At 45.7% G+C, this 12,858-nt stretch overlaps 1 protein-coding gene across 1 annotated transcript in view; it reads right to left on the reverse strand.

The window, feature by feature from the left end:
• Positions 1 to 1,444: 1,444 nt before the first annotated feature.
• Positions 1,445 to 12,858, reverse strand: part of FAM171A1 (family with sequence similarity 171 member A1) — a 147,076-nt gene continuing 135,662 nt past the window's right edge. Inside the window, exons 6-8 of the mRNA XM_028826015.2 lie at positions 11,054 to 11,170; positions 5,796 to 5,910; positions 1,445 to 4,400 (exon numbers count right to left, since the gene is read on the reverse strand). Of these exons, the coding sequence (XP_028681848.2) occupies positions 2,714 to 4,400; positions 5,796 to 5,910; positions 11,054 to 11,170 (1,919 nt within the window). The 3' untranslated portion in view covers positions 1,445 to 2,713. The remainder of the gene's footprint in view (positions 4,401 to 5,795; positions 5,911 to 11,053; positions 11,171 to 12,858) is intronic.

Below are 12,858 nucleotides of genomic sequence, written 5' to 3' on the forward strand. Positions count from 1 at the left end.
TTCAGAGAATCCCACTCTAGTGACCAGCATTGGCACCCTGAGAAAATGAGAACCCTTGAGCCCCAGTTTGGACAACTGTTAAAATGTGATTAAAATCTTCGGCCGACCCAGTTGCCCTTCTGCAAACTCACCTGCTTGTCGTCCTAGGCACACGGCATGCTGTGACTGCTGCTGGCTGTTTAATACATCGGGGCCCATCCAGGTGAGTCTCACCTAATGAGGAGTCAGCAAAGCAGCCTTCTCCACCCCCATCTTCCTGCCAGATCTCTCAGGATCAGCGTTTACAGTTAATGTGCTACCTGCCTTTCCCAGGTAACATGCATTAAACGAGGCTCTTCTAGAAACTGATGTTTTAAGGAGGTGATTCCATCAGCGGCAACCTTAGAGCTGCAAAGGACTGGGGTCAATGACAGCAGAGAGGTCGTCCGGCACTTCCTCCCTCGCCCCTCCTCATCTAGGTCTGGCCCTGGATTTTCCTGGAGGAGCAACTTCCTTATTCTTTTCAGGGGAGTTGACCGATGCCTTCTCCCTGGAGTCTTAGCCAGGTCTGCAAGGATGACCCTGCCACCTACTGGTGAGATGTTCGCTACCACGCAAAGGGCGTCTCACTCCTTAGCTCCCCAGGCTCCCATCTGGCTAGCTGTCCCACTGTCAAGAACTTGCTCAACTATTTTCCCCCTTAAAAGCCAAATAGGCAACATCACCACTTGAGAATGAAAATCATTCAAACCACCATGATTAGTTCTCTGCCTGCATGGAATTTACGAATACTGATTTTGTTGACTGTAAACATAGCTGGCTTAATTTATTTCTGCCAGTTATATCCCGACACCTCCATTAATTATTTTATTTTGATGAATAGTTTTACACATCTGGGAGGATTCTGGTCATTCTAATGATATCTTCTTGAAGCTCTTCCAAGATGGATTAATACTGACCATGAAACATCAGATTCTTCTAAAGTGCAGACATCCCTCTTTACCTGAAACACAGCAAAATGTTATCCGGTGTTCTTGAACAAAACTAAAGACAAAGGCGGATTTTTTATAGATTTTAACCCTAGAGGAAATTCCTAGGTGTCTAGGTGGTGGCTCTCCAAATACAAGTCTGACAACTGCATTGCAGACTGCTGCCAAGGAAACAATGACAAAGACCTTTTTTTATTTTTGAGACAGGATCTGCTCTCTTCCCCATATTGGAGTGCAGTAGTACCATCATGGCTCACTGAAGCCTGGTGACTTAAGCGACTGCAACCAGGTAATTAAAAAAAATTTTTTTTTGTAGAGATGGGCTCAAGTGATCCTGAGTTCAAGTGATCCTCCTGCTTCGGCCTCCCAGAGTGCTAGGATTACAGGTGTGAGTCACCATGCTTGGCCTGACAGTCTTAATAACAACTTTGAAACAGATAATGGCTCAGAATGAATGCAAATGACCACAAAGACAGTTTTCCTTTTCTTCAGAGTTTATTTTGAATTTTCATTTTTGGATAACCAAGCAGCTCTTTAAGAAGAATGCACAGAAGAGTCATTCTGGCACTTTTGGATAGTACATAAGATTTTTTTTTTTTTTAATTTTTTTAAGCGTCACATTCAGCCCACTTGCTCAATCCAGACTCCCACGTTGGGTGAGCAAGATGAGTCCATAGGATTCCAGAGTTAATACGTAACCGTATATACAAACAGCCAAAAAACCATAACGGTGCCACAGGGATGGAACAGGGAAGGGCATCTCTAACGTGTCCTCTAGTCTATCTTCGCTAAACAGAACCCACGTTACACATGATAACTAGAGAGCACACTGTGTTGAAATGAGGATGCTGACCCCAAATGGCACTTGGCAGCATGCAGTTTAAAGCAAAAGGGACATCCTTTAATAACTGTATAAAATCCAGGCAGTTTCATTAAACGAGTTAAGAAAACCAACAACAACAAAAAGCGAGGGACTGTCTGTTGTCACTGTAAAAAAGGCACTTGGAGTTAATGGGACCAGGATTGGAGGACTCTTAGCTGATACAGATTTCAGTACGATTTCATTAAAAGGCTTGGATGTTACGAGAGGACACTCGGCGGTTCCTGAAGGGAGACACTGAGATGGACTGCTGAGAAGCAGAACAGATGAACACAAAGGAATCAACTCTTTACAACCAAATTGCATTGAAGCGACAACAAAAAAAGGCAAACCCCAAAACGCAACCTAACCAAAGCAAAATCTAAGCAAAATCAGACAACGAAGCAGCGATGCATAGCTTTCCTTCGAGAGAACGCATACCTTGAGACGCTACGTGCCAACCTAAGTTCTCAATGACAGCTTCACAGTAGGATTATTGTGATAAAAATGACTCAAGCGATGCAAAAAGAGTTTCATCTGTTCCCAGAATCAGAGGGAGAACTGAGGTGATCGTTAGAGCGTAGCGACATCACGTGCGGTTTCTTAATGTCCCTGGTGGCGGATGCATCAAGTCCCCGGAAGGACATCTGGACACCACTTTCAGCCACCTCCTTGCAGGGGCGACATCCGCCAAAGTCATCCTTTATTCTGAGTAATAACTTTAATTCCCTTCTAACATTTACACGGCAAACAGGAATGCAGTAAACGTCCACGTCCGTCCCACGGCGGGGCTGCCGTTCTGTTTCCTCCACGAATGGGTACGCGCTTCCATGAGAAAGGATATTTGGCAATTTTATATTCCACAGTCAGGTGGCTCTGCGATAGCTCATTTAATGTTAAACGCCATCAGGGGCCTCTCCTCCCGTTTCTGCCAGGGGCTTTTCTTGTCTTCTCCTTGGTCATCATCATCATCGTCTTCCTCTTCCTCGTGGGCAGATCTTCTCTGATGGGGGCTGACGGCTGGCTCCGGGGGGGCGTCCGCAGTCCGTCTGGTTGTCTCCTCCTGCAGGCTGGGCAGCTGGCCACCACTTCTCCGAGCCGACCCCTCCAACAAGCATCGCAGGGCACTGTCCTCGGGGGTACAGACCGTGGTCCCACACTCGCTGCCACTCTGTTCCACGTCATCCAGGTACACGAGCTGCGTGTAGGCCGTGCTGTCTGGGGCCCGAGGCTCTTTCTGCTGGTGCTCTTGGACGGGCGGGTAGTTCTGCTGCAGAGACAAAGCATCTCCCCTTCCCTTCCGGGCAGATTTTGGTTCATTCATATCCACGCCAGAGTCCAAACTGGCATCATTACTTCCATTCCTTCCAGCTCTTTGGAGATCAATGTATGAATGTCTAACGTGAGCGTTGGACCTGCCATCCAAGGAGACGAACCACGCCCGGGGGTGTGGAAGTGGCTTCCCACCCCCAAGCTCCATCAGCGCCTTTTCAGTCAGGAGCTGCACCTCACTGTTCATCTGAGCCAAAGCCGCGTCGTTCAGGGAAGCTGGGATGGAGAGAGACTCCGACATGGATGCATTCTGAGGGCTCCACTCCCGGGTGCCTGCGTCCTGCAGGTGCTGCTGAGAGATGGCCTGGGAAGCCAGGGGCTGGGGCTGGATCTGCGAGGACGGGTGTGGGAAGATCCCGGCATGGGGACTGGACAGCTCAGCCTGTAGTCTTTCTAGTTCAAGCTGTTGATCAGCCGGGACGACCAGAGGCTGGCTGACATAGGAGTGGTCCCCGGGGAGTTTCATATAATGAGCCGGGATGACCAAGGCGGGCAGCACCTTCCTGTAAACGCTGTCATTGACCTGGTCGACAGAACTGCAGCAGATCAACTGGCCGGGCCGCGGGAAGGACGTAGGTCTCTCGAGGTGATCGACCGATCGTGACATCATACATTCAGTTGGTCTGCGGTCCAGCAGCTGTTCTTTCTCAGGCGATGAAGGTGCGGGATACAGATGTTCCTGAATGGTGAGTTTGCTTCCTGCAGACGCTGGACCTTCTCTGTCCTGCTTTTCAAATAAAGGCTGTGAGAGCACGGTGTTGTAACTACCCCTGTAGTCAGCATTGCCCGAGGACTCGTAGCCTTCTCTTTCCATAGATTTTCTTGCCTTTAAGGGAAAAACCTCCACTGACTTATGGTAGTCTTTCCCCAGCGTCCCGCTTGGCGTGAGGTTATCAAAGGAGATCTGGCTTTTATCCTCTTCCTTGCAAGACAGGAGCTCCTCCCGGGAGCTAAATTCCTGGGAGGTGCTGTAGGAGAGCTTGAGCATGGGGGTGTGCAGGTCCCCTTCCCCGCCAGGAGACATCATTTCCAAATGGACTCCACTCATCAGCTCCTTCGTGCCTGGGGCCTCGGGGCGGCCGTGGCTGGTGACGGACAGCGGGCCAGGGAATTCTGATGCTCGGCGCGAAAACAGCAAGTTGATGTGTGACATGGAGGTGGACTGGTCTCTTTTGGAACTCTCCAGTCCTGCAGGGAGCTGCAGTTTTCTGTGGTGCTGACGAGGTTTCAAGCACTTCCTCCTGCGACCAAAGACACAATCCAAACCCAAAGATTAGTGATTCTCACAATGGAAAAGTTTCAAGTTTCAGGTAAAATCCTAATTCTCAATTTCCACAGGGAGAAACAAGACAAAACAAGTCATCAGCAGCCAGAAGCCTTCTCACCCCACACCCTGTTCTTTTATTTTTTTGAGACAGCATCTTGCTCTGTCGCCCAGGTTGGAGTGCAGTGGTACGATCATAGCTCACTGCAGCCTCGACCTTGTGGGCTCAAGTGATCCTCCCACCTCATTCTCCCAAGCAGCTGGGACCACAGGCACACGCCACCATACCCACCTAATTTTTGATTTTTAGTTTTTTGTAGAGATGGGGTCTCCCTGTGTTGCCCAGGCTGGTCTTAAACTCCTGGCCTCAAGCAGTCCTCTCCCTTCGGCCTTCCAAAGTGCTAGGCCACCATGCCTGGCCCTTATCCTTATTTTAACCCAGAGTAGGATAATCCAGAGATTTCATCTTTTACTGTCTGGAAAGCCCTTTGCCTAAATGAATTAAATGTATGACATACATTTTTCTATGACTTAAAAAAGTCAACAACTTATTAAAGAGTGTCAAATGTGACTAAAATGCTTTGCATTTTTAAAAAGAAAATTTTCCTCTATAAAGCCTTTTTAAAATAGCTAAACTTAAAGGCTTTTATAAGCCAAATTACTTATTTCAAAGGGGTTCGTCAAGAGTTGACAATAAATATTCTTGCAAACTGATCAGACACAGCATCCAAATAAGAATTTTTTTTTTTTTTTTTTTTGACTGAGTTTTGCTCTGTCACCCAGGCTGGAGTACAGTGGTGCAATCTTGGCTCACTACAACCTCTGCCTTCTGGGTCCAAGCGATTCTCCTGCCTCAGCCTCTCGAGTAGCTGGGATTATAGGTGTGCGCCACCATGCCCAGCTAATTTTTATATTTTTGGTAGAAATGGAGTTTTGCCAAGTTGGCCAGGCTGGTCTCGAGCTTCTGACCTCAAGTGATCCGCCCACCTTGGCCTCCTAAAGTGCTGGGATCACAGTTGTGAGCCACCGTGCCCGGCCCAAATAAGAAGAGTTCTGTTTTGCCCTTGAGAGTATCATCTCTTAACCAGCGTTTAGGGATACTCTAAATAAATCATATGACCATTGTTAAACTCTTTTTCATAATTCCCCTTCTAAGCAATGTTATCCACGCAGCATGCTTTACACATACTATTTGTTAAGTTGCAACTTAGATCACAAATGTGAGTTCTTACTTTTTCATGGGAAGAAAAAGTACTTCAATTTAGAAAAATTAAAAAAAAAAAAAACCCACCTCCATATCAATGCTTCTAAGTATCAATTGCCCAAGAAATTGTGAATTAAAAAAGATATTGCCAAAATGGTAAAACTTTACCTGCAATAATATAAAAGGAGACACAGCAAAACCAAAAGTATGAAAGCCATTCCTCCTAAAATGGCCAAAAGAAACACCGTGTGATACGTGGTAATATCCTGTGTTACAACGGGACCTAGAAGGTCAGAAAATGGCATTTAGAGTTTTGAACACCTTTAACTCAAAAGAGGGATCATTCATTGAGAACACAGTGTCTTGTGCTTACTCTTCTTGGCTGGGGCATAGAGCAGTGGCCAGAGGAAAACACTCTTGGATCACGCACTTGGGGTACCACCAGCATTGCATTAGTGATTAGCACGACTATTATGGAAGCTCCCATGGCCAGGTGAACTTTGAATACTCAAAGACAAGATGTGGTTACGTCAAGGGCCCCCCACTAAGCGGAGAAGTGTGCCTCACTTGGTAGCATGTGCCTTCTTTGAAATACATGACCTTTTTATTTTAATTTTTTTTTTTTGAGACAGGGTCTCATTCTGTCACCCAGGCTGGAACACAGTGATATAATCATGGCTCACTGTAGCCTTGACCTCCTGGGTTCCATCAATCCTCCTGCCTCAGCCTCCAGAATAGCTGGGACTACAGGCGTGCACCACCACATCTGGCTAGTTTTTGTGTATTTTTTTAGAGGCAGTGCTCTCACTATGTTGCCCAGGAGGGTTTTGAACTCCTGAGTTCAAGCAATCTGCCTACCTCGGCCTATCAAAGTGCTGGGATTATAGGCATGAGCCACTGTGCCCAGCCATGTGATCTTTTAATGCAAGAAAATGAACGCATGATGATTTAATGACTGGGACTCTCACCTTCAGAAAGATGGCCTGACTATCTGGGAATTTTATATCGCAGGGGAGCAAAAAAAAAAAAAAACAACCCACAAAGTTTTATTCTTGCTTTTCCCGGGCAGTCAATCATTACTGTCTGGAGAGCCCTTAGTCTAAATAAACCAGTTTAAATGTATGACATAAATTTCCTGTGACTTAAAAAAGTCAACAACTTTTAAAACTTAATACAGGTATCAAATATGACTAAAATGATAACCATCTTTAAAAACAAGATCTTTTTTATGCCTTTTCAAAATAGCTAACCTTACATGGCCACAGATCTCTTTAGAACTTATACATAAGGTTACCAAAGGTAAAAATATTTTAAGTTTATGTTGTAAACAATCCCAAGAGGTAGCTTAACTCACATTTTATGTTCCATAGTAGTACAAATCTATCTTAATGTTACTAACAACAGATCAACGACAACAAAAACCTCCCCACATGCCAATATTTAGGTATTTATTAGTGTCCGAGTTTCCTGGCAGTGTATGGGTCATTTTGACATGGGTCAAAATGAACTGGTTCCTTTTTTTTTGAGATGGAGTCTTGCTCTGTCGCCCAGACTGGAGTGCAGTGGCCGGATCTCAGCTCACTGCAAGCTCCGCCTCCCGGGTTCACGCCATTCTCCTGCCTCAGCCTCCCGAGTAGCTGGGACTACAGGCACCCGTCACCTCGCCCGGCTAGTTTTTTGTATTTTTTAGTAGAGATGGGGTTTCACCATATTAGCCAGGATGGTCTCGATCTCCTGACCTTGTGATCCACCCGTCTCGGCCTCCCAAAGTGCTGGGATTACAGGCTTGAGCCACCGCGCCCGGCCATGAACTGGTTTCATATTATTTCAGAGTAGCATGGTTTTGATTACTAAACACCACAGACACCCATTTGCTTATTTTTGATTTTTGATATTCTAAGACACAGATTTCTTTAAAAATCTTCTTAAGGGGACAAATCTCCTAATTTAAGACCTAGATAAACCCAAGATTTACCAGTTTTTGAAAACAGTGATGTTACTTAAATTCACGAGAAACACCATTCTCTTTCAGATATAATTACTTCAGTGGAGTGGGAGGAGGGGGTTAAAGTTTACAAAAATTGGAAAAATAACTGACAATTAAATACTGGCTTACTTGTTCAGAGAAATAATTTTTTTTTTTTGAGATGGAGTCTTTGCTCTATCATCCAGGCTAGAGTACAGTGGTGTGAACTCAGCTCACTGCAATTTCCGCCTCCTGGGTTCAAGTGATTTTCCCGCCTCAGCCTCCTGAGTAGCTGGGATTATAGGTGCCCACCATCATGCCTGGCTAATTTTTGTATTTTTAGTAGAGATGGGGTTTCACCATCTTGGCCAGGCTGGTCTTGAACTCCTGACCTCGTGATCCACCTGCTTTGGCCTCCCAACGTGCTGGGATTACAGGCGTGAGCCACTGCGCCCGGCCCAGAGAAACAATTTTTTTTTATGCAAAGACAATTTCCACGGATGTACCAAAGCTTTGTCAGGAGTCACCAAGACACTTAGGGTACACGTAAAAATATTTCCAAATACTGATGCTTTGTCCTTTAAGTACTCCAAGCATTATTTTTTTTGTTTTGTTTTGTTTTGTTTTGAGACGGAGTCTCACTCTATCACCCAAGCTGGAGTGCAGTGGCATGATCTCGACTCACTGCAACCTCTGCCTCCCAGGTTCGAGCAATTCTCTTGCCTCAGCCTCCTGAGTAGCTGGGACTATAGGCGTGCGCCACCACGCCTGGCTAATTTTTTGTATTTTTAGTAGAGATGGGGTTTCAACGTGTTAGCCAGGATGGTCTTGATCTCCTGATCTCGTGATTCGCGCACCTTGGCTTCCCAAAGTGCTGGGATTATAGGCATATGCCACAGCGCCCGGCCAGCATTATTGTTTTAACCTCTGCCAGTGCAATTCTTTATAAAATTCACAGCTATATTTCACTTCCTTCTTAAACAAGGAGTTAAGGAACACAACCTACATTATTTTGTTGTTGCTTTTGAGTTCATAAAAGTCCAATATTAGTGTAATTTGTTGTTATAAAGGTGGGTTGTGAGATGACTGACATATGTATCCCCACATTAAATACCATTAGAGGCTGTAGTGGGTATGCTTTGTGTTACTTTTGAGATGGGGTCTCACTCTGTCATCCAGGCTGGAGTGCAGTGACATGATCATAGCTCACTGCAGCCTTGAACTCCTGAGCTCATGGGATCCTCCTGCCTCAGCCTCTCAAGTAGCTGGGACTACCGGTGAATGCTACCATCCCTGGCTAATTTAAAAAAAAATTTTAGAGATGGGGTCTTGCTGTATTGCCCAGGCTGGTCTTGAACTCCTGGGCTCAAGAGATCCTCCTGCCTTGACTCCCAAAGTGCTGGGATTACAGGTGTGAGTTACCATGCCCTGGCCGGTGTATGCTTTTTATAGCCTTGAGTCTCTTCCTTCACTGCTAGGAAGCTCTCAAGGGGACCTACGTCTGGCAGTTCCTTCATCCTGCCTTACAAAAGCATATAATGGCAGGGCACAGAGGGTCACGCCTGTAATTTCAGCACTTTGGGAGGCTAAGGCGGGTGGATCACCTGAGGTCAGAAGTTCAAGACCAGCCTGACTAACATGGTGAAACCCTACCTCTACTAAAATACAAAAATTAGCCAGGTGTGGTGGCGGACACCTGTAATCTCAGCTACTCTGGAGGCTGAGGCAGGAGAATCGCTTGAACCCAGGAGGCGGAGGTGGCAATGAGCTGAGATCATGCCATTGCACTCCAGCCTGGGCAACAGGAGCGAAACTCCATCTCAAAAAGCAAACAAACAACAACAACAACAAAACCAAAACATACACAAAAGCATATACTAATCTGCAAGATGGGAAAACTGATAGCTGAGACTGAAATACATCTAAAATTAAAGTTCACTTTAATGCATGGGCTTTATGGCATTTATTTTGGTACTTAAGATGTTTCTTTTCCTTCCTTTGTTCCTCTTCAGTCATAATCTAGGTATTTCAGATTCAGAGCGTGGGACATTTCTGTGCATGGTTCATGCTTATATCACGACAAAAACAATACCATCAAGGGAAACACATTACTCTTTTTTTTTTTTTTTTTTGAGATGGTGTCTCGCTCTGTCACCCAGGCTGCAGTGCAAGTGGCACAATCTTGGCTCACTGCAACCTCTGCCTCCTGGGTTCAAGCGATTCTCCTGCCTCAGCCTCCCAAGTAGCTGGGACTACAGGTGTGCGCCACCACACCCAGCTAATTTTTGTATTTTGAGTAGAGACGGGGTTACACCATGTTGGCTAGGATGGTCTCAAACTCCTGACCTCGTGGTCCGCCCTCCTCGGCCTCCCAAAGTGCTGGGATTACAGGCATGAGCCACTGCGCCCAGCTAAGGGAAACATATTACTTTTAAAACAGATGTGAAGTGTAAATTTTCTTAGCATGGTGATATAAAGTCATTGTGACACATTTTTCAACATCTGTTCAGGAAAGACCTCCGTCAAATCAGTTACTTTGTGAGTCTAAGTGCTAATTCCAGTGATAATTCCATTTGCTAAAATATTTGAACTTTCATTTCAGAACTGCCTTCATGGTTCATTTGCAAGAGACACCTTTTAATCACAGCACATTTCGACCTAGCTCAGTCACCTGCTTTATTCACCAGTCTTGAATGTGCATGACTTTTAGATGTGTTTAAAAAGAAAAATCATAAAGATTTGCCATTTGAGCATACAGATTTGCCACCAAGAAAGAGATTCACTAACGAAGGCTAAAGGCAGTGCAAATAATATAGATTCTAAAGGCAGCTTGAGCAACAGAAGCCATTGCTGGAAATAATTCTCCTGAGATGACTATTTTGAAAAAAAAAAAAAAGTTCTAGAATATTTATGGGTGTAACATAGGTTAAAAAAATAAACTGTTAGTCACATTCTGAAAGATATGCATTAATGGACATATCCTAAATGGAGGAGAAGATTCTCTTAGACACAAAGCAACTGGTTTGCGTTTAAGCCTTTTTGGAAATGTCCCACCAGGCTTTCTGCCCTCAATGGTGACTTCCCACTAGCATCTCTGTGGAGTGCTTTTCCCTACATATGTGCCTACACCAGGCCACAGCTGTTTCAGGAATTAGGGAGGAGATCTTGCTGGTCCCTGTGGGCTTTTGATGAAGAATTCCCTATGGCAGCTGTCTGAACCAAACAGGCACTCAAGACTATTTTCTATGCATTATTCTTACCCTAGATGGAATATTTCCAACCAGAAGTCCCCCACCCCCACGAAATACCTTCTTTCCATCATTTCATTTTCAGACTTTTAGCCATTTTTGAATAAGATGTGATCTCCCTGTTGAAGTTATTTCCAAAAGCATACTTAGCCTGAACCCTCAAAGACCAAAGCAACTGAGCCGCATCATCGCAAGTGTTGGCTCCGTGTTACCTGGGATGGGAGGGGACATGGCGGCCACCCAGTACCCCAACTGGGGGGCAATGTACGTCCACGTCAGCTGGCTGCCTTCCTGGTGCACAAGACCCAGACCGCTCTTCAGCCACGTTCCTGTGGAATTGAGAAAGAGATGTTAGCTACAAGCACACCAAGCTCCTTTGTAAGGCTTAAGCATATTGTAAAAGTCATCTTCAATATCTTAAATGTCATGTTTATGACCTGTAAGATAACTGAGGTGGCCAAAGTGTCATCTAGGGACCCCAGGCAGCTTTCTGGAGAAATTCTTTTCAATTTCCTTTCAGGGAAAGATGAGCAACTTTAGTGTTCCTTTGCCTTCTCAATTAAATTACTTTCAGCCACTTTATCAAACACCCCTCCTTCCAAACACAGACGATTTTAGCAGAAGCCTTTGGACCTCAGAAGCAGAATAAAGGTAGCATGATGGGGGCTGGTGGGAGTGAAAAGAGAGGGGGAAATCAGGCTCCATTCAAGCTCTTTGTCCTTCAGCAAATTTTCTATCCACAACTGCAGACTGGCTATATCAGAATTACCTAGGGGTGTTTTGAAAAAATAGATCCCTTCACCCCATCTTTGCAAATTCTCACCCAGTAACCCTGGCTTCGGTGAGCAGTTTTAAAAGCTTCCAGTTTGTTCCAATGCTGGGAAACGCCAACTACGTCAAGGTCTCTGCTGTGTCTCCCAGTTATTACATTAGCTAGCATCTGAGAGTAACGCGCACCTACTATGCACTAGCTATTTGCAGCATACGTGTCTTATAATACACCATCTATAATTCTCACCACAACACTGAAGACTGGTGAGTTACAAAACTTTTCCAAGGCCTCTCGGTGGCCAAGAGCGGAAAAGAACCTGGGGCTGCCTGACCTCGAGGCTGTGCTATTTCTTCTGCTCTACCACGCTGCATTTCCTAGCAACCTTCCCAGCATTTGATTGCATTTTTACTTTGTGAAGTTTCTAGGAGCAGACTCATTGAAGAGGATGAACTTGCCCAAGGTTGTTGGGCTATTTCCCAGCCAAAAATGGATGCCTTTCCTGGGCTCACCTGCAGAGAGCCTTGCTCTGAGGCCTGCGATGGCAGCTGTGGGGGCAGAAGGCCAGGGAGAGGCGGGGCGAACCTCTAGACGGCCCGCGCACCCACCCTGATCTATCAGCATGGAGATGTCGCAGCATACACAGGGCTCCTGCGCAGCTCACCTCCCTCCTATAGTCATCCCCACCTGAAATGGCCACGTGGGTGACCCTGTGGCTGTAAGGCCTAAATAGACCAGCTGTGCACCAAACGCAGGCATGTGTCATTTAACAGGGATACATTCTGAAAATGCATCGTTCATCGCTGTGTGAACATCATAGAGCGTCCTTATGCAAACCTAGATGGTGCTGCCTCCTGTACACCTGGGCTACACGGTCTAACCCATTGCTCCTAGGTTACAAACCCGTACACCATGTGACTACGCTGAATACCATAGGCCACCGTCACACACGGGGAAGTATCTGTGTATCTAAACATAGAAAGGGTACAGTAAAAATACAGAATTATAGTCTTAGGGGATCACCATTGTATATGTAGTTCATCATTGACCCAATCGTCATCCTGTGACTCATGCCTGTATTCTACCCAAATGCTCGCCTTGCTTAGCTACATGCCTCATGCAGAGGTGGCGGTAGTGGATTTTTTTTCCCCCTGAAGAAAGAAACAATACTTGGGCTGCTTCGAGGCCTTATCGGTTGCCATAGCAACATTCTAATGCAGTGGGTGGAAGAGGCCCTTGGTGATGCCT

The sequence above is a fragment of the Macaca mulatta genome, chromosome 9 (genome assembly GCF_049350105.2).
Source record: "Macaca mulatta isolate MMU2019108-1 chromosome 9, T2T-MMU8v2.0, whole genome shotgun sequence".
Classification (NCBI taxonomy): Eukaryota; Metazoa; Chordata; class Mammalia; order Primates; family Cercopithecidae; genus Macaca; species Macaca mulatta.